Raw genomic sequence first — 24,171 nt, 5'->3', positions numbered from 1 at the left:
CCACTGAATGAAGAAAGAATTTTTCTGCAGTGACGAACATCATAAACATCGGGGTAATACATACTCGCCTCCCAAGGTGCAATCCGATATCACTTGGGCGTCATGTTATGTCGGAACACCTAACCTGCGCCGTAAATGCTGGATATTAAAATTCGGTGGTAGCACTGGTGATATCTGTTGCCGAATAAGAGACATTTGAGCTAGAAACTGTCTCAGCTGTGCACTGTATGCGTCCACCGAAGCGCCCCAATCCGCGACATATCCGCCATCGGCTAGCATAGCAGGCATTGGGCTCTGGACTACTTCTGTGGCGACATACTGCTTCATTTGGGTTAGTCCCCACAGAAACTCGTTATTGAACGGGCTAGCGTTGTGGCCTTTGAAGCGAAGGACTGAAATGGGTTTACCGAGTATGTTCCGACACGCGACGAATTCCTGGATAAGCGCCATTGTTGGAGATGGCTCGTTCAGTGGTACACCCGTACCGACGACGTTCCCTGTGTAGCCTTGCGTATGTAATGTGATCGTGCGGAGATTTGGCCACATAGGGGGACACCCACACACGGCGGCCTGTTTATCGCTGTTGGTAAGCAAGCGGATGAGGCGCATGTGTCTGTCAACCGAAAGCACGAGGTCCGAGACCGCCGGCGTCGCTCGGAGAAAGTGTACGTCCATATCCACACCCCCAAAATCGCATCGAATATATCGTAGCGTGTGCAACGACTGGAATGCATGGGGGTAAGCGCATGCGATATAGCGGTGAATCCAGGCGAGGGCATGGGCTTTCACGTCTTCCAGAACGAGTATTTCCACATTCGGCGCGGAGATGATGTCGAAGAGACGGAGCCCATTGGCAAGCACACGTCCGTTTACGATCAACTCACGTAAATGGGGAAGATGTACGGGGAAGACTGGTGTTTGACTGGCAAGTTCGACGAAGCCACGAAGGTGAAGAGTGGAAAGGGACGGACAAGCTGACAGTGTCCGATAAAACCCCTCCCTAGTCATGGGAAACTGAGGCCCAGGATAAGCGGAAAAGGATAGCGTCGTTGCTACAGGGCTAGGGAGGGTAACTGCGACATTATCCAAACGGACGTCCGTGAGTAAGGGAGCTCCTTTGCTGAAAATGGGGGCTCCCGTCAGTGGCCCGGGTGTGACAATAGTGCCCCTGCACATGACCCTCAATCGCCGCAATGCGGGAGCCGATTGATCTTGGAATGCGCTCAGCAACGTGGTGAGGGTTTCGCGTGAAATGGCTTCTAGGACGAGTTGTTGAAAACGGCGGAGATGAGGTATAAGCACTGTCGTTAAAGCCCGTTCCAGATTGGGATATTTGGCCCAGGGCCCTAGGTATACATCGAGAAGCCCACCCCTAGACCGTTCGAGATACTCGATCAGGGAATCCTCCCTCTGTTCGAACGGGAATCGTATAGACGACCAGAGAGACGGAGTGGCGAGCGCGACCTCCCGCCACTGGCTTGAGACATGGGACAAGCGCACCTCGATGGGAAGCTGGCCGAGGAGACAGAGGACGCCAGTCCACTGAGGGTTTGACTGGTGACATTCTTCGAATATTAAGGATAGCACGTCCGAAGGTAGTCGCGACACAGGAGCTTTGGAATTTTGGATACGCGCAGCCGTGACCTTGAGATTCTTTAAAACTCGTGCCATGTCATCATGGGCGGACTGAAGGTCGCTGATCCGCACGGCGAGGTGCGAGAGTTCATGTGCTGTGTCGTCTTGAGTGCCGGCGTCAAAATATTGGAGCGACATCAGGTGCTGAAAAATTATTTAGGAAAATAAAAATCAGTAAAGCGCGAGAATACCAGGAGTCGGGAACTTACCTGGTCGATGGAGGAAATAACGATGCACATATCCTGGGAGTTAAAAGGAGACTTGAGAGGTACCTACACGCCAATTCCACGTTTTAAGTAGGATGGAAGCATGTCTGCAATGATATGTCAAGGAGAATAGAACCTACCTGGTTCGGAAGTGGAGGTGAAGGTACGACGAGGGTGTGATGTGGCAGAGCCACGAAGCAACCGGAGAATAATAGACTGCGTTCGCCTTTGTATCCCTGGATAGGGCACGAAGTCGGATGATAGTGGCCACTCAAGGGTCGTCATAAATGGGAGGTGTCATTGTGGTTGTGTTTTAAATCTGCTCCCGCCGAATAGCGCGAATCTAGTGTAATCCAATACAGACGGTGGCTGTGTCCCTCCATTATACCACAGAATGACGTCGACAACATAATTACTGTACAAGACGAGAACAAAGCGCGATAGCAAATGAACCAGAAAAAAACTGCCGGCTATGGTGAGAGTGGGGATCCGGGACCTCGCGGAACTGACCCCCAATGAAAATGATGTTGTCCATGAGGTCCGGACTGCATCTTCCGATATAAGTGGGCTCGATATTCTGATCCATAAAAAAGGCCCGAGTAAGCCCAGTCGCCGCTACTTAATAGTTGTGAATCATTACCCGGGGACAGGCCCGGAAGAACTTCCATATTCACTTGGAGCTGCGATTTCATCAACGCGAGGGCAAGGTCATCGTGGAATGCTCTAGCGTGAGGACCCTCCAATCGCAAAAGCTCCAGTTCCGCTCCAACCGCCTTCCGCAGTTGAATGACGTCAAGCAGCAACACAATATCGGGTGGCAGTTCATCCTCCTCGTCCGACTCAACATCATCCCTATCCTGCGACCAGGGCGAAGCGACATGAAATGTCAGAGTACGTAAACGGGGCCATAATGGTGCGGTCCTGTGCAATGCAGCCTGTTTGTCACTGTTTGAAAGGAGTCGCATGAGATGTGTGTGACTGCCAAGCGAGACAGAGAGATGTGTGAGAGTAGAAGTCGCATGGGGAAGGTATATGTCGAGATCGTCGTCCATGTCGCAATCTATGTAGTGCAGGGAGCATAGACCATGGAACTGATCCGGTGAAGTACGGGTCATGAACTTATGTATCGAGGACAACGCCTGCCGCTTGAGAGCATATAGCGTGAAGAATCGCAATGAGGGAGCAGAGATATTGCGGAAGACATTGAACCCGTGAATCATAGCATGATCGTGGACGACCAATTCCCGAAGAGCAGGGAGTACAACGGGGGCGCTTCCAGGCTCTTCATGGAAGCCACTCACGAATCCTTTCAAATAGAGCACGGTGAGTGATGAAGCGACAGGGGTGATTATGCTGAGTAAATGACTCCGAGGAAGGGGTATTCCAGGTCCAGGAAGCGGGTCAAAGTGGAGTGTAGAAACCGCAGCCTGAGGTAAGGTGATGGGAAGGGCACTGAGGCGTACATCCGAAAGCAGTGGAGCGCCTCGTTTGAATATTTCTATGGGGGGATAAGATCCCTGACCACGCACAGGGTCATTACTGGTTATCTTTAGCCTCTGAAGAGAAGGAGCGGCCGTGTTTACGAGGTGAGAAAGCAACACGTGAAGTTCTTGACGGTCCTCGGTGTCCAAGATTAACTCGCGGAACTGGCCGATGCGCGGCATTAACTCGGAAGTGATGACGTCCATCATCCGACGATCTGATAGTTGGGGTCCCAAATGGACGCTGAGAGGGCACTGGTTGCAGCGATGTAAATAGGTTCTGATAGCGCTTTCCCTGTGAAGGATCGGGATCCGTAGAGTGTTCCATAGAGAGGGTGTGTTCAAAGCCACTTGACGCCATCTTCGACATACGTGCGATAGTTGCACTTCGATGGGGAGAGGTCTGCGGAAGCCCGTCCACCGGAAAAGCACACGACGGCTCTCGTCAAAAATGATCTCGAGGACATCTGATGGTAAGCGAGAGATTGGCACCGCATCATTCTTGATTTGAGCAACCCGACTTTGAAGTGAGCGGATCGTATGATTGACACGACGGAAGTTATTTGTTAGCTCCTCCCTCTTCACCTCTAGTGCGGTAATTTGTGTGGTAAGTTCTTCTACCTCTCTTTCGGCGGCTTCGTGGAGGCAAGAGGCTGAATTCATGATCTATAACCTAAGTAGCTGCAGCCCAGATGAGCTGAAGCCATGAAGCAGCGTGGATGACATGGGAACCACTGACATTGCAACAGCTAGTCCTAGTCGGAGAATGTGGAGGAGCGGCCTTCCTGTAATGAGTATCCTGATTTCGCGTGCGCGACCCGCAAGGAGATTTCGTTCGTCTCCCGTAAGGAGAACTTCCAAGTGTCGCTAGTACGCGCTAACTTGGTTGGACTAAACTTTTTCAATAGAGCAAAAATGTAACCCGCGAATTATAGCACAGTCAGCCCGAATAAGGCAACTCCCGCGATCTAAGGACGTGGGCGATATCACGTGACTACCCGGCTTAGTCGATTTCACGTGTGACGCCAGCGAGGATGTCTTATGAGGACGTCTGCAGCTGTTTAAATAGCGTCCTCACAACGACGCATCAAGTGCCAAATCACACCTTACCAACGGATTTTCTTCAGGCTTTGTAGCTGAAATTATGGCTGCAAAAGAATTTAAGGAGTTTACCCTCGAAGAGGTTGCACAGGTAAGTGTCCCCGTCGTAGGAGTATGAGGTCATCCGAGTTCTTAGCCTCTATAGCATAACAAACCCGGCGATCTGGTGCGTGTTTTATTGCTGCGGTGACTTCGCGAGAAAAGTCTGATAATTGGGTAGTGGGTCGTCATCGACTCGAAGGTGTACGACCTGACGCGATTCAAGGACCTCCACCCTGGAGGCATAGCCGTGCTTATTGATGAAGAAGTCGGTGAGTTGTCGGCTAGGACATAGCGTGCCACGTGTACCATATTCACGGACACCATCAGCCGGGAAGGATGCCACAGACACTTTCTATGGGCTTCACCGGCATGAGGTGTTGGAGCGTCCACAGTACAAACGTCTCCAGGTTGGCACAATCAAAGCGCAGAAAAGTGTCATATTCGGTCGCAAGATTGGTGAACTGAGTCAAGTGCCTTATGCCGAACCCACTTGGCTTTCTCCAGGATATCACAGTCCGTACTACTCAGACGTACGTGTGGAGCTTAGCTGAACCAGATTATTCCCGTTAATCCCAACCCTCCAGAATCATCGACAGTTCCAGAAGGCTGTCAGGCTGTTCATAGATGAAGTCGTATATCCCGATGCTCAGGTATGAGGTTTCCATTTCAATCTGCGCTACGCTCTTACGTATACCGCTGAAAGGCTCGGGAGGAAGACGGAAAACGACCGAGTCAGGTCGTCTTTGACAAAATGGCGTAAGCCTACTTTGGCCCAAAACTACTGTTGAATAACAGTTTGTCATCAGGGAAATGAACTTGCATGCAATGCGACTTGGTCCTGGCAAACATCTCAAGGGCCGTGTGTTGATGGGTGGTATCGTCAAACCAGAAGAGGTTGGTTATACACCTCTGTTCACATTTTGAGTTTTGACATGACTGAAATCCGACATAGTTTGATTACTTCCATGAGGTTAGCAGTAGCTGCGACACAAGGCATTATCCGCGTATACTCATCGGGTGCGTTGCAGTTGATTATCACACAGGAGCTTGTGAGATGCGGTGCACGAGGTTATGGCGATGGTGAGTTGTCGCCTATGGTGCTCGTGCTGAACTAACGGCTCTATTTTCAGGCATGCTCGGCGGGCAAGTCATCGGTCTGCCTCCAGTACTCAACTTCGGCTCTCCAGAGCTTCAGGCTCGCATCGTACCAGATATTTTGACTGGCAAGAAGTTCATTTGCCTCGCCATCTCCGAGGCAGCGGCCGGCAGCGATGTCATGGGACTTCAAACGACAGCTGTACTAAGTGAAGACGGCAAGGAGTGGATTATCAACGGAACAAAGAAGTGGATTACCAATGGCACGTAAGTGCCGATTTCCGGCTTTTTGGTGCTGCGCAGCTCACGCAAGTCTCCGTTGTCAGGTTCGCTGATTAGTAAGTAAATACGTAGGCTACTTTGAGCGCTACTTGATCTTTTGTTAGCTTCACGGTGGGATGCAGAACCGATGTGCGTGCTATTCGTCCGTTGTACCGCTTCCTTTGACTTGCTTTCTTTAAGGATGGGCTCACCGTCATATTGGTCGAGCGTGGCCCCGGCGTCGAGACGCGCCAAATCAAGACAAGTTATTCTACTGCTGCAGGAACGGCATACATCACCTTTGACAACGTCCGGGTGCCGATTGGTAACACTCTAGGAGAAGTTGGTGGTGGTATCTTCGTTATCCTTAGGTGAAATTGCACCGAAATATCACAAGTAAAGCCCAATTGACGTGACTTCTCGTTTCCAGCAACTTCAACCACGAGCGATGGGTCATGTGCTGCAGCTCAGCAAGAGCTCAGCGCACAATGATTGAAGAATGTCTGAAGTGCGTACATATCAGACTCGGCATACCTAGTACCGTGTTGAACGAGTTGTACAGGTGGGCAACACAACGGAAGGCATTTGGAAAGCCACTCGTCTCACAGCCGGTCATCCGTGCTAAGATCGCAGCGATGATCGAACGGACTGAGAGCGTGCAGAGCTGGCTAGAGAACATCACATATCAGATGACACATATGGTTAGTGCTCGACTCGTCTCTCGCATACCATGATTGACTTGATATTGATCGATGACTGTTCAGACATACAAACAGCAATCTCAGAAGTTGGCTGGGTAGGTCGGATCTCTGATCGCTGGTTCGTAGCGACTGGTGTTGATGTATGAGATAGGCCGATAGCATTTTTGAAGAGCTACAGCACACGGTGCGCACAAGATACCGCTCGGGACGCTGTTCAAGTCTTTGGTGGCCGCGGCATCACCAAGACAGGCATGGGCAAATTTGTCGAGCATGTGGGTGGTCCCTTTCTAAATCCTCTGAACGCAGTGTTGACAAGAGCACAGTACTACCGCACCGTCACGTTTGATTCCCTTCTCGGAGGAGGTAAGTGGTCATTGTGCATCACACTATGATTTACAAACGGTCCTTCGTAGCCGAAGACGTCTTGGCCGATCTTGGTGTGCGACAAGCAATAAGAGCAATGCCAAAGAATGCCAGACTGTAGTCACCACGCACTGACTCCAAACAACCCACTGTAAAGGGAAGACGAGCTGATCATTTACTCGACTACGGGTAATGTTACCCTGTAATAAATTACATTATGGCTCAACTGCCCAATCCCTTCCTGGGAAGTGAAGATCACAGCTAAGTTGTCGTGAGGCAAGGTAATTTGTGCAGTAGCTGTGGCATGCAGCTGGATTTTAAGTTGCATTGATGTCATCTGTTCTCTCAAGCAGTAGTATATGGGGACAAGGTATGCATTGTTGTGGATAGATGTAAATAACAGCAAGTGAAAACAGAGAGAAAAACTAGAGCACAGCATAGTACAGAAGAGGTATGTATAAGGGAATGCAATTGTGCAGGCTACAGTTAAATGGCCACCATTGCAATTGGCTTGTAACATTTATGCCACTGGTGCCCATGAACCATGTGGCTCAAGTCCAGCTCTATGCAACAACCTCTGGGTATGACCACTTTGGTCCTCATGGTGTACAGTGGAGACCTCAATGATACAGGAATCCAAAGTAGTAATTCACCCTTTGGACCTTTGATCCAACCATCATGGTGAAGCTTAACTGGTTCAGTGCATGTAAGCCCATCTCCATGGAGGAGCCCATCAATAAGTTGTTCACTATCACCAAGTGCATGTGAAGGGACAGGTGAAAAGCAAATGTGACATGACTTGATCACTGAAATTGCTTTCAATAAACCAAAATAAATCACAAGTGTGTTATGCTTACCATCTGGTTTGTCAGACAGAACTTGAGGTTCATTGTGCAAATTGGACATGGTAAACATCAACTGCTCATCCAATGGGCCTAAAACAATCCTCCTACCATCAGGAGGGAATGAAACTGAATCAACTGCATCAGTATGCCCCTCAAGATGGCTGTCACCCTCCACACCTCTCTCAGCATCCCAGACCCTCACAGTCTTGTCCTCTGAGCCTGACACAATCCTCTTGCCATCAGGGGAGAATGCAACTGACAAGACTGGATCTGTATGCCCCTCAAGAGGGCTGCCAATCTCCACACCTCTTTCAGCATCCCAGACCCTCACAGTCTTGTCCGCTGAGCCTGACACAATCCTCTTGCCATCAGGGGAGAATGCAACTGACCAGACTGGATCTGTATGCCCATCAAGAGGGCCACCAATCTCCACACCTCTTTCAGCATCCCAGACCCTCACAGTCTTGTCCCCTGAACCTGAGACAATCCAGTTCCCATCAGGGGAGAACACAACTGGCATAACTCCATCTGTATGTCCCTCCAAGCCAAGCAGCTGAGTGGCTGACCAGTGTTCTGGACCTCCTATAACTCCAGGAAGGGAAGAAAAATTTCTTTTGAGTATCATTGACAGTGTTGTCTTCCTAGGAATAAATGCCAGTGCAGAGACATAGATGTGGTGCACTGTGGGAAATTGCACCACCAGAGCTCTGAACAAACCTGATTCCATCTTCTACCAAACCTAAGGTATTCTCAATGTCATGTTGATTCTTCAATGTCATGTCAGACAACATGAGATGCAAATAACTATGACAAACTCACCAAAAGCCATGTTTTGGTAGAGATAAGTGCTGCTGCTACATTTCTAACTCCACTCAGCAGGCTCATTGCTTCTAGCCAAAACAGAACTTTTTCACTTCCCACAAGCCCCTTTATTAACTGTGTAAGGGCCAAGTCAAATCCAGCCTTCTGCAAATGTTGGGACCAAAATTGACAAGAGTAGGATAGATGGGGTGGAATGTTCTTGCTAATTCTCTCTGGTAAATCTGCAAACTCTGCATTGCTCAAGTAAGAACTTTCCAGGCCACAAATGTTGAACCAAAGGTCATCATGGAGGATTCGCAAGGTGGCAACAGCTAGGTTATATGGGCAAGAGGTGTCAATGAAGTAGGCCCCGCTCCGTGAATGATCAGTTAGGAAGTCGTAAAAGGATGCATGGAGGGGTCGGACAGGAGAGGAGGGATCTGTAATGCCCCCGAGCACTGGGGACATGAACTCGAGGATGGCAACATCATAGCGATCCTGTTCATTTGGGAACTGTCTGCGCATGTGATTCAAGGCCCCCATAGGTAGAGGTTCAAGTGTCATTACAACTTGACCCATCACTGAGCGATATCGTTGACGAGCTATAGTAGAATCGAGGATAGCGTTCTTCAGGATTGTCAAGTAAGTGGCGCCCAACAGTGTTCTTCCCTCTCCGGACTCGAGAGTGATCACCTCATCATAGCGTTCCTGCACAGTTGTTCCAGCCCGGTGTGACTTGATGAAATCACAGGCTAGACGAGCCCACTCAAACAGACAGTCCGCCTTCTGAGAAATCTTCCAAACTTCAGTGTCCCTGATGTCTGGAAGGTGTCCAAGTTGCTCGGAAACATATAGACGGATATCGCGTGCTGTCCACCCCGCAAAAACGTCGTCCATGGAGGTCGCCTTCACATGCGGAGCAGCTCTCAACACATCTTTAATGTCGGGCAATGGGCGGGATGTTATGAAGACACGAAAGTTAGGAGGGAGATCATCCGCCCGTGATGCAAGCACAGACAAAATGTGGCTCCGTAAGTGTTCCTCGCCACTCTCGTCTAGCGCATCGATCACCACGACCATGTTTCCAACAATAGTACTTGACGCCTTCGACAACGGCTCCAAAATCAGCTTCTCCCACTGCAACGTGATGTCAGAGGTAGTCTTGAGGGAATGGTCTTCCGCAAGCACGTCAGCCAGAGCTCGCCGGAATGCACGGTCGCGGTCCACCAGATCCCGAGCAATGGTGGTAAATATCTTTTCCTCGCGACGCTCCGCCCGCCTATCACGGGCGAAGCAAAAGCACGACCCGAACCTTCCGGTATCCTTGAGCCACAGGGAAATGGTATGCGTGACGGCAGACTTCCCTCTGCCAGCCTGCCTGTACAGCCAGAAAATACGCGGAGTATCTTCATTGGTGTTGTGGATCCAGCTGAAGATCTCCACGAGGATCTCAGTTCTGGTGCCGTCTAGGCACTTCTTCGTCCTATTGACACCCGCACCTCCTGCATAAGCCATGCCTTCCAATTTTACCTCTCTCAGATCTCCACGTACGAGGTCCAGTTCATCGCGCGTGAAGTTCAGATCTTCAAGTACGTGGTGCACGTTGGTGTGAATATCCCGGATCGCAAGGTCCCGGTACTGTTGCATCAAGTCGTTCAGCAACCTGACGTAACCGTCAGTCGTGGTCTGCATCTCCGACATTATGTTCTTTCCCAGTCTCTTCCCTGAGAAGAATTTGAATCGGACTTGCGATAAAAGTCTGGGAGCTTTTCTGTATGAAATCCAGACTTCATGAAATCCACTTGAGCCTTGGCAAAAATCCCAATGTATGGTTTGGAGACAGATCATGTGTCCATACCAAATCTGTCATCCAAACAGATCAACATGTGTTATGTCTACACCATAGCATCAGGAAAATAACACTTTACTATCTTTGACTTTTTGTGACTAATGTGACTTTTGGGAAGGAATCTACTATCATTACCCATGTCCTGCAGGCATGGCTGCACTTTTCTTGCTGATTTTGGTCTTGTTCAAACCACCTAATTCATAGCTTTCAGTAGATACTACATACATTCAAATTGATGGAGGTTCCAAAGAGATATTGTGATTTTTCTCTCAGACAGTGTGCACCACACCAATGGCTGAATATCTCTGAATTTTCAGACATTTTCTAGTCTTCTTGGCTTAGATATATCATCACTTAGTTGTCTCAATAGATTCTGTTCTCTTTTCATTCTTCAAAATGCTGTATATGGTCAAAAAAAAAGTACAGATAGTAGGTTCCTTCCCAAAAAGTCACAAATAGTCACAATAGTCACAAAAAAGTCAAAAAAAGTCACAAAAAGGTCAAAAATAGTAAAATGTTAATTTCCTGATGCTAAGGACTTCTCATCTACCTGGATGCTGACTGACTTCCAGACAAGGGGATGGCTGGTTTTCTTGATGTCCAGACAATCTTCTGCTTGACTGTCTGTACACCATGACACCTTCTGGACAGGTTGTCAACACTTTGCAAAAATTTCAACCTCAGCACCAGCCCATACCATACCATGACCAACCTCATATCATTCCAGCTCCCTATAACACACCCTGGAACCTATTGTGTCAGTTTCATGCTGCCAACATCTGGTGTTGTGGTATGTGTTGAGAATGCATTCCAGAGTTACAGTAGCCTCTCAGAGTTTTGCCCAGAGGGCTTGGAGTTTCTCCCCAACCCTTGGAATTAAATTCCAATGTCAACATGCTTACTAATTACCATACTATAAATTTTCCACACCATTGTTTTCCACCTCAGTGACTACTTTGTACACTGAGGTGAGTATAGCTAGATTCCCACTCATTTACTTGGTACTGATGTAGTGTAGAAACTCATACCTTCATTAGGTACTAATAAAGTGACTACTTCATACACTGAGAAACTCATACCTTTGTTAGGTTATGAGCCCCACTCTCATGCTCTAATTCCAAAAGAGTTATTACACAGCAAGAATACCCACTATGGCAAAAGACAATCATTCCTTACAAGTCCCAACCCTAAATGCAGATGGAAGCAACTGGCTATATTACAAGGCTCGGGTTGAATGGGCCATCAGTTCAAAAGGGCTGATTGGACACCTGACTGGCTTGGATGCAAAACCAGAGGACCCTTCAGCAGGGAAAGATGCCTCCTGGAAGCCCACAGCCACAGAGCAAAAACTTGTTAATGAATACCCAGAAAAACTCCAGCAATGGGCTAAGGATGATGGATATGTCAAGCAAGTGATTGCTGTGTCACTCCCAGAATCATTTTTCCTTCGAGTTCTGAAGGAAGAGACTGTGAAGAGTGTGTGGGGTGTCCTCACTGACCTTTTCCAAAACCACTCTCACATTGTTGCAATCAATCTTCAGAGAAAACTCCAAGAATCCCACTGTTCAGAAAAAGGTGATGTCCATGCTCATTTTGACAAGATGCACACACTGTGTGAACAACTTGCTATGCTTGGACAGTCAATCACAGATGACAACTTCACAGCCATCATTCTCAGTTCACTTCCTGCTTCTTACAACTCCAACCTTGCAGCTATGACATCTTCAGCCCTAGTCATGCAAAAGGACCTATCTCTGGACTTCATCATTAAAGTAATTTCTGATAAATATGATAGGTGCCAAATGCAGATGAAAAGGGGCAACTCTGGAAACTCCAGAAATTCTGAAGATGCAGCTTACTCAGCAAAGGACAGAAAGAAGCTGAATTGTGAAAACTGTGGAAAGAAAGGCCATATGAAAGACCAATGCTGGGAAGAGGGTGGTGGAAAAGCTGGGCAAGCACCCAAGTGGTTCCAGAACAAAGGCAAAGGGAAAAAGAAGGAGAAAGGCTCCAGAAAAGCAGCCACTGTGGCCAGTGCATCAGCCAGCTCAAGTACACAGACTAGTGCTGACTCTGAACCTGATGGAGTTTGGCTAGCACACCCACAGGATGATGACTGGCTTACAGAAATTGTGGAGGAAGAAATTCTGAACCCCCAGGACATCATTAATGATGAAGAAGATGCATACATGAACAACTATGACCATGTTCTCCTTGCAGGCAAGAACCTAAATTCTGCAGAAGAGACCATCCTGTTCGACTCTGGCACTTCACATCATATGTTCTCCTACCACAGCAAATTCCTCAGTTACAAGCCAATCATACCCAAACCTATCACTGCAGCTGACAACCACACCTTCCATGTCATCAGGAAAGGTGACCTCGCAATCTCACTCCCAAACAGCACTGCACAGACCCATATTTGACTCAAGGACATGCTCTATGCTCCCAAGATGGGAATCACACTCATTTCTGTCAGCAAACTTGATGTTGCTGGGTATGTGGCATTATTCTGAGACAAGCATTGTCAAATTTTTGATGCTCAGAAAAAGAAAGTAGCTGAAATTCCTATGCAAAAAGGCCTATACTGTCTCAAATGAGCTCATTGCACCTTTGCAGGCCTAGCTAAGGCCACAGAATCCCTAACCATGGAGGAGGTACATATCAGGCTTGGTCACATTGCTCCCAAAGCCATCCAGCACATGCTGAAGGATGGCACAATCAGTGGAATTAAACTGGATGAAGCACATTCCACCATGGGCACATGCAATTCATGTGAATATGCCAAAGCAACTTGGAAGCCCATTGGGAAGGAGTGTGACCCACCCCACCATGAACACCTTGGTGACAAGGTCCACACAGACCTCTGGGGACCTTCTCTGGTCCAAACCCCTGGCCACAGCCAATACTATGTGTCATTCATGGACAACCACACTTGTTACACCACCACCTTCAAGTCCTACAAAGCCTATGAAGCATGGCTGAACACACAATTTGACACCAAAGTCAAGCAACTTTGCTCAGATCATGGGGGAGAATACCTTAGTGCAGAATTTTTGGAATATCTGAAATCCCGAGGCACAGAACAATGCATAACTGTCCATGATACCCCTGAACACAATAGAGTTGCAGGATGACTCAACAGAACACTGGTTGAGTGCATACATGTGATGATTCACACCAGTGGCCTACCCAAGAACCTCTGGGGGGAGGCCATCATGCATGTGACCTGGCTCAAAAACTGCTTGTCAACTTGCCATCTAGGCACAAAAACTCCCTACAAAATGCTCTACCAAAAACCACCTGACGTCTCAAAAATTCCAGTCTGGGGATGTCATGTCAAGGTCCATGACACCTCTGGCTCCAAACTAGACATGCAAGCCTGAGACAGACACTGGGTAGGTTTTGACCCTGAGAGTGATGGCCACTGCATCTACTGGCCTGACACATGAGCAATCAGAATTGAAAGATTCAAGTACCAAGATGTGTCTGTGCCACATGGTGTGCCACTCGAGGGGGAGCAGGGGAATTCCGAAGCCTCAGAATGAAATTCCGCAGCTTCACAAGGAAATTCCGAGGCCCCACAGATAGTTGAGTGACCCACTGAAGCAACTTCAGAAATTCTGAAACTCATTCCAGACCCACTTGGAGAAAATTTCGAAACACCTCCACCTCAACCTTGTTGTTCCACTTGCCAGCACTTTGAATCAGACTTTATGAGGCACCTACATGCAGGGGAAGGCACTTGTGATGGATGCATCCCTCTTGACTTTGTAAAAGAACTCTGAGAGAGTGACAGCAACCCTAACAGCCCTAAATCCTGAGAGAATGCCACCTATGTATTCAATGAAGAACTAGCTACTGATGAAGATGACACTAACATTGTGTATGCTATGGTGGCAGGGATGGCTGAAGCTGAAGGGCTGGATCCATCTACAGTACATGAGGAAAAATCCCAAGCTGACTGGCTGAAGTGGCAAAACACCATAAATGCAGAATTAAAGAGCCTAGAGGAAGTGCATACCTGGGATGTCATTGAGTGCCCCAAGGGTGCAAATGTTGTAGGATGCAAATGGGTCTTCAAGATCAAACACAATGCTGCTGGAGAGATTGAGAAGTACAAGGCCTGCCTAGTTGCCAAGGGCTACTCTCAGATCCAGGGTGTTGACTATGATGAAACATATGCTCCTGTTGCAAGACTCACATCTCTCCACACCATACTTGCAATCACCACATGCAATGACTGGGATATCGACATATTTGATTTCCACTCAGCATTCCTCAATGGCAAACTTGGAGATGGTGAAGACATCTACATGGAGCTCCCTGAGGGCTATGCTGTAGGGCGGAATTTTTCCCATCCAGTTGGGAAGTTAAACATAGCATTATATGGCTCAAAACAAGGTGCACTTTGGTGGTACCAGAAGCTGTGTGCAACTCTTGCAGACCTTGGCCTTACCAGGGACACACAGACTGGGGGGTATTCTATGGTTGCATAGGATCAGAAATCCTCATCCTTGCCAGCCACATTGATGACTGCACTGTAACAGGCAGTTCCTCATTGTTAATTTGCTCATTCAAACAGGAGATAAGCACTCATTTCAAAATCTCCAACCTAGGGCCCATCAGTTGGCTACTCAGAATGAAGGTGATGTGGAAAAGAGAAGCCCACACCATATCCCTGTTGCAGCAGTCATACATCGAGGCTATCCTAATGAAATACAACCTCACTGACTGCAAGCCAGCCACAATTCTGATGGACCCTGGCATAAAACTCTCCTGCAGAGGGATTCTGCAGCCAGCTGAAGAAGCTGCACACATGAAAAATGTACCCTACCATGCTGCTGTTGGCTCCCTCATGCACCTCACCATTGGAATGTGCCCTGATATTGCATTTGATGTCTCCACAGTTGCACAGTTCAACAACGCACTCAACATGACTCACTGGGAGGCTGTGAAATGAATCTACAGGTATATCTCAGGCACAAAAGCACTTGCTTTGATGTTTGGAAATTCAGAACGAGGCCTTGAGGGCTATACTGATGCAGATGGAGCTTTGCAGGAGCATTGATGTGCTATAAGTGGATATGCCTATCTACTGGATGGAGAAGCTGTCAGTTGGGCTTTGTGGAAACAAGAACTTGTAATGCTCTCCACTGCTGAAGCAGAGTATGTTGCAGCAACTCATGCAGCCAAAGAGGGCCTGTGGCATCAACAACTCATTGGGGAAGTTTTCTGCCCACTCAAATACCCAATTCCATTATATTCCAATAGTCAATCCACCACCACACTTACCAAAGATGGCAGCTATCACACTTGCACAAAGCACATCAACATATGATACCATTTCATTCATTTTGCTGTGGAAAACCATTCCTTTCATTTAATTTATTGTCCTACTGACAACATGGTTGCTGATACCCTTACCAAACCCTTACCAAGCATCAAGGTGAAACACTTTGCATCTGCACTCAGACTTTGTTCTGATTGAGGGGGAGTGTCGAGAATGCATTCCAGAGTTATGGTAGCCTCTCAGAGTTTCACCCAGAGGGCTTGGAGTTTCTCCCTGACCCTTGGAATTAAATTCTGATGCCAACACGCTTACTAATTACTGTACTATAAATTTTCCACACCATTGTTTTCCACCTCAGTGACTACTTTGTACACTGAGGTGAGTATAGCTAGATTCCCACTCATTTACTTGGTACTGATGTAGTGTAGAAACTCATACCTTTGTTAGGTACTAATAAAGTGACTACTTTGTACACTGAGAAACTCATACCTTCATTAGTATTTGGCTCATTGAATGATATCTTTCATGTAGACTAATTTTTCTTCTCCAAGACTCTTGAGATAATGACTGTACTTGCTGTTGAACACAAAAGCACTCAAGTCCAAACTGATCCCATCATGGATGTCAAGCAAGATTCAGGTGAGTTCATTAACATGGGTACCTATTATTTTCATCTAGTATTTCTGACAGTAATGCTCAAAATCTCTGAATTCCTGAAATCTATGGCTCATGACAAACAACCCATGTGCACCTCTGAATGTGGTGAGAAATCCATTTTTTCATTGTTTTGTAATACAACATTGAAAGCTATGTTGAAGGATGCAGCAGGTAAGTCCATAACATCAATTTTTTCAGTCAACTAAGGCTTCATGTGTCATGCAGCATGCTTTATTACTATTAATAATACTTACCAAGGACTGGCTCAGTGGTCTTGTGAAGCTGAAATCATTTTCAAGCTGAAAATTGACTGGGGAAGGCATGTTTTGGGTCTGCTCACTCATTCCTCCAGAAACTGACATTCACCCCAAAACTGGGTTTAGGCTCATACTTTGGTGTCCCCTAGAGGCACTACAATCTGTTGAAGACAATAACAAGCCACTTTCTTGCATACTACAGGAGGAAGACACATTTTGTGACCCACCCAGCCCACCAGAAGCTGATGCTATTAATTGGCTGAAGCTCATGTCCACACTCATGTTACAGGACTGCTCAGGCAGCCCATGGTTGGGGGGACCCTGGAACATGTTCAGGAAGGAGCTGGGAGGGCAGGGGATGTGTGGGTGGTGAACAGAAGGAGTGGTATATGTGGGATTTGCAGTAGGGAGGGTGCCCAGGGAGGGATTTGCATAGCGATTAATTCTGTATTATGCCTGCAGACAAATTTGAACAATCCTATACTATAACTGTACAAACAGACTATCTGGCTGGATGATGACTGGAGAAGGGACAAGTGACATGGTGTCTGTCTGTACTACATGCTGTATGAGCTGCTGTCTGCCAGAACCATGGCCACCAAGGCTGGCTGGACTCCAGACAGTGTCAGAGAAGTGCAGCATTACATAACCTACCTCGACAAAGGTGGATCACCTGTTGAAGTACATTCTATCTACAGTCCTATTGTCTGCCTGTACAATACCCAGTACCAGACAAAATCTCATTTCTGCAGTGATTATTCCGACCATTTTGTTGAACACTGTTTGTACCTACCTGTTTACCATGCTCACACCCATATGCAAAGCAACAGACAGGAATGTACTGGACTTTGGAGTTGCGGAGCAGCGGAGTACAGTGCTGAGACCCAAAATATGATAATTGTGGCTGACCAAAAAAAAGTTATGAATTTTGGGGTGGAGTGACCTTGTAAACAAGGTGACCTACTCTGTTGAACCCACAGGGGCCACACACATGTGAACAACTTATATTGTGTCTGATGTGAACAGGGGTCTCAGGGCAGGTATGACATCACTAGCTGTGTGGCATGCCACATGGCTTCTGAGTGCTGCATGTGATTGCTCCTTTGTGTTGGGGATGCAGGTGAGACTGTCAGCAGTATCTGTGCAAGGGGTTTATGAGATCCTTCCACATTGATCTCTCTCTGATTTTAGTGGGTACAAGGGTGGTGGGCCACAGCTTCAGTGGTTGGGGATGGTTGCTGCTGATTCACCCCCAAAGATATCATGTGGGTGGGGGTGCAGGTGAGTACATCAGTGGTATCTGTGCAAGGGGATTCATGAGATCCTTCCTCCAGCAATCATCAAGGCCAGGTGTCATTGAGTTGAGGTCATTTACTTGTTTCTGCCATATTGAGCTCCTAACCTCCCCCAGTTCTGTAATCTGGCATTGAGAAATATGGGCACTGGTGCAGTTTTCAGTTTCTGAAACTCCTATCTGAGCTGCTGGTCAAGGCATGATGGACAGGATTCATGGAAGTCAGGGAAAAATGGTGTCATGGCCATACATGCCATTGGCATGTTGATGCACATTAATTATATTTCTTACACTGGTAATATCTTACATAAGCACAGTCATTTTGGCACATTGTTTTTCCTTCATGCACCTCAGTCTTCTCCCAATAGAAACCTGAGGTGAGGTTCCTTTATTATGAGTTACAGCTATCTTACTGAAGCTACAGTGGCTCACAAAAATTGTCCCAATGTTTGCATGTTTTTTGTTAATCCTGGTGTAGCAAGTGAACTATCATTATTGAGTCCAAGGTGTTGGTGGAAGGATCAAAGCAGCTGGTAATGGCTCTCTGATGAGCCATATTACATAATATTTGGATACAAACTGATGACAGAATATCCAAATGAAAATGAGAGCTCATTGGGACAATTTTGTAACTTTGTGATATATATGGGATGTAGTCCTCAGGAACACATAAAAAACATGGTGAGATGCTCACCAATGTTTACATAATGTATCACATGGTCTACTGAATGATTTGTCAACAAACAAACAATGCCAGACAGTGAGTTTGCACCACTAAGCCTCCTTGCTGTAACACAAGTCAAGAAATCACCATTCTGGCTCATCAGGGACATTCTCTCAGGGCAACCTCAGCAAATGCTGCTATACACTGTAGTATAATCAATAGAATATGCTATCAGCAGGATTAATCTCTTCAGAAACCTGCTGGATGTCATCTCCTGTGCTGTTTCCCCACCAATGCCCCATGCAGTCCTGGAACTAATCAGTACTGTGAGAGCTAAGAATGATGTAGAGGTCCAATCTGGCATTCATCCTATCATAAACAAACCAATCACCCATTAACTAGTGCATTTCTGTGAAGGGGGAACTGGTATGGAGGTCAGGGTGAAGCTAAACCCTCTCTCACTCCAGGTACCATGGGAGGGATATGCTGCTGAGCTATGAGGTTGCACTTTCCTGGCCTTCTATGTGGCACTGGATATTTCCTTTAGTCTTATATGACCAAATAACTCCTTCCCAGTGATCCCCAGTTCAGCTCAGTGTACAGTCTGGCCAACCCTTCCATGATACTGGGAGTGCCCAGGAGGGTTGTGCTTCACCTGAGCCTTCAGACAGGCTTTTCTTCAGCAGTGATGTAATAGTTAGTGGGTGATTGGTTTTTCCATGATAAGATGAATGCCAGATTGGACCTCTACATCATTCTTAGCTCTCACAGTACTGATTAGTTCCAGGACTGTATGGGGCATTGGTGGGGAAACAGTGCAGGAGATGACTTCCAGCAGGTTTCTGAAGAGATTAATCCCACTGTTAGCATATTCTATTGATTATACTATAGTGTATAGCAGCATTTGCTGAGGTTGCCCTGAGAGAATGTCCCTGATGAGCCAGAATGGTGATTTCTTGACTTGTGTTACAGCAAGGAGGCTTAGTGGTGCAAACTCACTGTCTGGCATTGTTTGTTTGTTGACAAATCATTCAGTAGACCATGTGATACATTATGTAAACATTGGTGAGCATCTCACCATGTTTTTTATGTGTTCCTGAGGACTACATCCCATATATATCACAAAGTTACAAAATTGTCCCAATGAGCTCTCATTTTCATTTGGATATTCTGTCATCAGTTTGTATCCAAATATTATGTAATATGGCTCATCAGAGAGCCATTACCAGCTGCTTTGATCCTTCCACCAACACCTTGGACTCAATAATGATAGTTCACTTGCTACACCAGGATTAACAAAAAACATGCAACCATTGGGACAATTTTGTGAGCCACTGTATTTAGTATCTTCTCTTATTAGGTTAGTTGTACCTCAGTCTTCTCCCAATAGAAGCCAGAGTATCTTCTCTTATTAGTCTGTCACTACTCAGAAACACCCCTTCAGAAGGTTATGAGCCCCACTCAGCTCTAACCACTGCTGTTTTAATTCCAATCACTCTCTAGTTCTACAAGGTCATGCTAAACAATGTCAAATCCAACTCCATCTATCTCAGTTGGCCCTCAGATGGGTCCCTCTACTGCTACAGTCACTACTCTGTCATCATCTAGCAAGGTTGCTGCTCCCTCAAGTCAGCTCTATGATATTCCATCACTTGCAGATGATGGAGGAAACTTTCAAATGTGGAAGTTTTGGTTATAGAAGGTTCTCAAGATTTGAGGCCTGTGGGAGGTGGTTGGTGGCTCAGCCACAAAGGCTCCTGATGCTGCCACTCACCCAGACAAGCATGTGGAGTGGATGATGAAAGATAGGGAAGCCAGTGCACAGATTACCCTGACACTCAAGGATGAGCTTCTGAGTGGTGTCATGTATGTGAAAACTGTGTTGGAGACCTGGAAGTGCCTTAGCAAATGGTATGAGGGCAATGGGAAACAGACAATTGCCTACCTCATTGGAGAACTTTTTTGTGGAACCCTTGTCAATGATAGCCCAATGGAGACTCAGCTAAATGCAATGTGACAGAAGGTGCTCATACTGAACTTGCTTGAACAGACTCTCGATGAGTCACTGGTTCCAATTGTGATGGTGGTCTCCATACCTGCTTCATACTCAGTCCTTTGAACCATTCTCATGCAACAAATGACAAGTTGACTGTGGACTCTGTAATCCTACAAGTCCTCATAGAGGAGAGGATGTGCCAGGGATCACAGGGTCACTCAGCCCTCACAGCCAGAACTGGTGTGAAGTCAAAGTCTAAAGGGAAAGGGAAGGAAAAGTCAAAGATAAAGTGCTACAACTGCAAGGAGGTTGGGCATACAAAGAACAACTGCCCAAGCCTGAAAAAGAAGGCAGATGATGAGAAGACTCCATCCTTGTTGGAGAAGAAAGAGAAGGGAGCAGACAAGGCCAATCTCACAGCAAAGGTTGCCCAGGTAGTTGAGGATCCAGCTCTTCAGCTGTTCATGGCATGTGCAAGTCAAGAAACCAGCCCCTCAGAGTGGGTGGTAGACTTGGGTGCATCAGCACATACAGTGGCTCACAAAATTGTCCCAATGTTTGCATGTTTTTCATTAATTGTGGGTTGGTGCTCTGTATCACCATCAGACTTCTCAGAAATGTCTGCAGGGTGAGAGGAAGGTGGGAAGACAGATGAGATGAGGTGAAATAAGGCAGGTGAGAAGGGCATGGATGGAGTGGGGGCATCCTCCACTGCATTGCCTCTCAAAGTTGATGGACATGCCTGGAGGAGAGCACCTGTCACAGAAGACTTAGAAGCAATCTGCATTGGAAGGCTGGTTGAGTTGACCTGATTACAAGGATCAGAACCTGGCACCACATCAGAATCAATGACTTTGCATCTAATAGCTGGTTGGTCTTGTGATCCTTGTACTGTGCCACAACATTGGATACAACATGGGGTGCCTTATTGGTCATATATTCCTCTTGAGAGTTAATGATGGAAGGACACAGAGAAAACCCAAAACATAATTGGGATGTGCCATTGTTGATGATGAGTGGGGTGTGTCCATGGTATACATTGTACAAGCCAGGTAGCATGGCAGCCAGAAGGGTCAGTGTTGGGACCTGAAAGACCTCAATGGGCTCTTGTTCTGACATCCTCTGCAGGGTGCTGCCTGTCTGGACTTGGTTTTCTGTTCACTTTCATTGACCAAACAACATTTAACAACTCTATCTGAAAGCATGAATATACCAGCATTTCTGGCCTGGAAAAAACTCATGGGACAAAACAGTTTTCAGACCTCGACCAGGATGTGACCAGGAAAACCTCCACTACCAGAGCAAAGCCACACATTGTATCTACTGGGTTGTTCCCAGAGGGTGAGGGTGTGTTCCTGTAATACACTAGGGTGGTTTGATAATCCAATTCAAACTACATCCTGGGCTGCACAGAGGGTCGGTGTAGTCCAGTCTAATATAATACTTGAGTACTTCAAAAGCTTGAATCATAGTGGGAGATATGAAACCAGTCAGCTTGGCCAGCTATGTCTTTGTGGCAATCCTCAACTATTGAGCCACCTACCTGCCATCACTGTGAGTTGGAAAGACTGCATTAGTGAATGTAGATGACAGACATCAAGACTCTCCACTGCCAAGACCAGCTGTTGGCCATCATGCCCAATTTTGGCCACTCTCGTTTGAAGATTCTGACTGCAAATGTCTCAGGTCAATCAATAATCAGTTCAGAGCATTTATTTTTCAGTGTAAAACAAAAAACCTGAAGGGGTCCTAGAGTAATGTAGATGGTAAATGCACATGTTTTTCAGCAGCACTAGAATGCAGCAAATTCTATCCCAGTGATTGCCATTATTGGACATTTTGAGGTTGTAATGTGATTGTGTTGAAGTTGTTGTTTGTTGTTTGGCCACCCCCCATGCCACCCCTTTTTTCTTAGTTGAAGGTGAGCTGGAGCCCTACAGTGAGGTTGGTGACCTGGGACACTGCTGGAAATTGGGTCCAGTGGAAACATTTCAACAAACAGTTGGTATTTGTGATACATAGTACTTGCACAAAATCATATACCTATGCACCATCTGCTAGGAGTGCTTATACTGAACCAACAAGTAACTAACACTCCCTATTATAACCAATTGGCCAAGTAGGGCCAAACCTTCCAGTGTGGTGGAACCTCTGAATGCCAACAGTAAGTGCATCAACAAGAGCCTCCAGTGGCATGCCTTCCACCAGACCAACACCTGTCACCAGCGATCTCAGCAGCTCCATAGTTTCCTGAAGCTGGTCAAGGCCAGAATATATCCCAGCCAAATATCATGCAGCAGCTGTGTAATAATGGGCAACATCTTTGAGTGCTTGCATCTGGCTGTCTAATCTTGAGATGTGCTGCCTGTTCAGACCCACCACTGTAAGGATGTCAGCAAGTACATCCAACTTCTCAACCATCAAAACACTAGCCTCCATCACCACCAGGTTGTGAACAACCTCCAAATGGGACTCAATGCTATCCAAATTGCCTTGGATCTTGACTGCATGCAAGATAAGTAGTGACAATGAATGCTGAAACTGAAACAAGATCCAATTGAATACCTGGGTGATGTGAAAATTTGAAGAAGAGCACTTGTCAGAATGCAACCTATTGCCAATAACATGACAATACACTGCTTTGATGGACAAAGGAGAGAACTGATTCCAAAGCAAGTTAAGCAAATGGTTGTTGACTGTCAACATGCTTTCCATGCTCATCAGCAAGTGAACTTCAGAGAGTAGTGGATGGGAAGAAACATACATGTCCACTGTGCCATGAACCTGTGCCAGAAGTTTCTGAAGGTTCTGAGATGCCTCCTTTGTGTCCATTGATATGGCTGCAAGTTCTTCTGCAAGCACCATGGAAGAGCTCAAGGAACTTGCTCTCACAGTGCTAGCAAGATTGCTGACCAATAGATGGGATTCTGTCAATGCTGAGACAAGCAGAGTAACCTCAGACATATCATACAACAACCCCTCCAATGCTGAAAACTATTTCTGAATGGTGGATGAGAACAGGGTTGTGGAATCACCAGCTGGCATGATGAATTGACAGAGCAAGTCAGGCAGTAAACCTAACCTGCAGGTCATGCTAGCAATGGGTTGGACCATTTTCAGAACTTGGGCAGTGATGGACAACAGGATGATGCCCAAGGCTAGGTGTCTGAGTGGAAGGAATGACAGGAAGGATGCAAATAAAAGTATTGCATGATATGTGAAATACATGGCCTGGCTGATAGAGGGGAAGTTTGCTCTGGTGTAATGCTGGGCAGAGGTGTACATTTATCTTGAAGAAGACAAAGAACCAGAGATGCCATGTTCCAGGTGTCACTAGGGAGAAACCATAAGTAATTTCAACAGGGCCATAAACTTGTACTTTATTGTGAACCTGCAGGGGGGACACCTGGCAGATCACAGAAACATGCCCTTTGGTATCATCATTGTCACAAAGCCTGAAATACATGAGGTAATTAGGTTCTACATAAATGTCAGACAAATGGAGCCTATAATCATTCCCAATACTAGGACATTTAGTCCTTCCAGACCTGGAAAAGGAGGTGAGCAAACCAAATAATGATTTGTGATTTGTTGGAGGTTGTGTGCAAGTAAGACAGCCAGAAAACAGGC

The 24,171-nt window shown here is 46.7% G+C and overlaps 4 protein-coding genes across 4 annotated transcripts; 1 reads left to right on the top strand and 3 right to left on the bottom strand.

Annotated features, from left to right (window-relative positions):
- Positions 1–22: 22 nt before the first annotated feature.
- F5J12DRAFT_64240 (uncharacterized protein) lies at positions 23–2,177 on the bottom strand. Its single transcript, XM_051740193.1, has 2 exons — positions 1,845–2,177; positions 23–1,779 (listed from the first exon to the last, which is right to left on the bottom strand). Exons 1-2 carry the CDS (start codon positions 1,872–1,874, stop codon positions 106–108), a joined length of 1,704 nt encoding a protein of 567 aa, XP_051600405.1. The 5' UTR covers positions 1,875–2,177; the 3' UTR covers positions 23–105.
- On the bottom strand, positions 2,160–4,240 carry F5J12DRAFT_826658 (uncharacterized protein). Its single transcript, XM_051745525.1, has 2 exons — positions 4,062–4,240; positions 2,160–4,003 (listed from the first exon to the last, which is right to left on the bottom strand). Exon 2 carries the CDS (start codon positions 3,983–3,985, stop codon positions 2,312–2,314), a length of 1,674 nt encoding a protein of 557 aa, XP_051600404.1. The 5' UTR covers positions 3,986–4,003; positions 4,062–4,240; the 3' UTR covers positions 2,160–2,311.
- A 99-nt stretch (positions 4,241–4,339) lies between these two features.
- F5J12DRAFT_826645 (acyl-CoA dehydrogenase/oxidase) lies at positions 4,340–7,024 on the top strand. Its single transcript, XM_051745524.1, has 17 exons — positions 4,340–4,514; positions 4,569–4,589; positions 4,644–4,734; positions 4,793–4,995; positions 5,050–5,115; positions 5,169–5,221; positions 5,272–5,359; positions 5,418–5,435; positions 5,494–5,545; positions 5,596–5,827; positions 5,947–5,971; positions 6,023–6,192; positions 6,252–6,329; positions 6,384–6,526; positions 6,670–6,794; positions 6,846–6,885; positions 6,936–7,024. The coding sequence occupies exons 1-17, from the start codon at positions 4,467–4,469 to the stop codon at positions 7,004–7,006; spliced, it is 1,524 nt and encodes a 507-aa protein (XP_051600403.1). The 5' UTR covers positions 4,340–4,466; the 3' UTR covers positions 7,007–7,024.
- A 15,806-nt stretch (positions 7,025–22,830) lies between these two features.
- F5J12DRAFT_892097 (uncharacterized protein) lies at positions 22,831–23,406 on the bottom strand (the record flags this gene model as incomplete). The annotated part of the gene is made up of 3 exons (XM_051747545.1): positions 22,831–23,106; positions 23,179–23,248; positions 23,306–23,406. The coding sequence occupies 3 exons, from the start codon at positions 23,404–23,406 to the stop codon at positions 22,831–22,833; spliced, it is 447 nt and encodes a 148-aa protein (XP_051600402.1).
- Positions 23,407–24,171: the final 765 nt, after the last annotated feature.

The sequence above is a fragment of the Pisolithus orientalis genome (assembly GCF_024613125.1).
Source record: "Pisolithus orientalis strain OTSU chromosome Unknown F5J12scaffold_12, whole genome shotgun sequence".
NCBI lineage: Eukaryota > Fungi > Basidiomycota > Agaricomycetes > Boletales > Pisolithaceae > Pisolithus > Pisolithus orientalis.
This window is presented reverse-complemented; position numbering and strand designations above follow the sequence as displayed.

Bases quoted from the DNA above. Each gene is read 5' to 3' on its own strand.
- F5J12DRAFT_826658 (XM_051745525.1), bottom strand. From the start codon at position 3,985: ATGAATTCAGCCTCTTGCCTCCACGAAGCCGCCGAAAGAGAGGTAGAA.
- F5J12DRAFT_64240 (XM_051740193.1), bottom strand. From the start codon at position 1,874: ATGTGCATCGTTATTTCCTCCATCGACCAG. The intron at 1,780-1,844 runs GTAAGTTCCCGA...ATAATTTTTCAG, and splicing joins TTATTTCCTCCATCGACCAG to CACCTGATGTCGCTCCAATA.
- F5J12DRAFT_826645 (XM_051745524.1), top strand. From the start codon at position 4,467: ATGGCTGCAAAAGAATTTAAGGAGTTTACCCTCGAAGAGGTTGCACAG. The intron at 4,590-4,643 runs GTGCGTGTTTTA...ATAATTGGGTAG, and splicing joins ATAACAAACCCGGCGATCTG to TGGGTCGTCATCGACTCGAA. The intron at 6,886-6,935 runs GTAAGTGGTCAT...GGTCCTTCGTAG, and splicing joins TGATTCCCTTCTCGGAGGAG to CCGAAGACGTCTTGGCCGAT.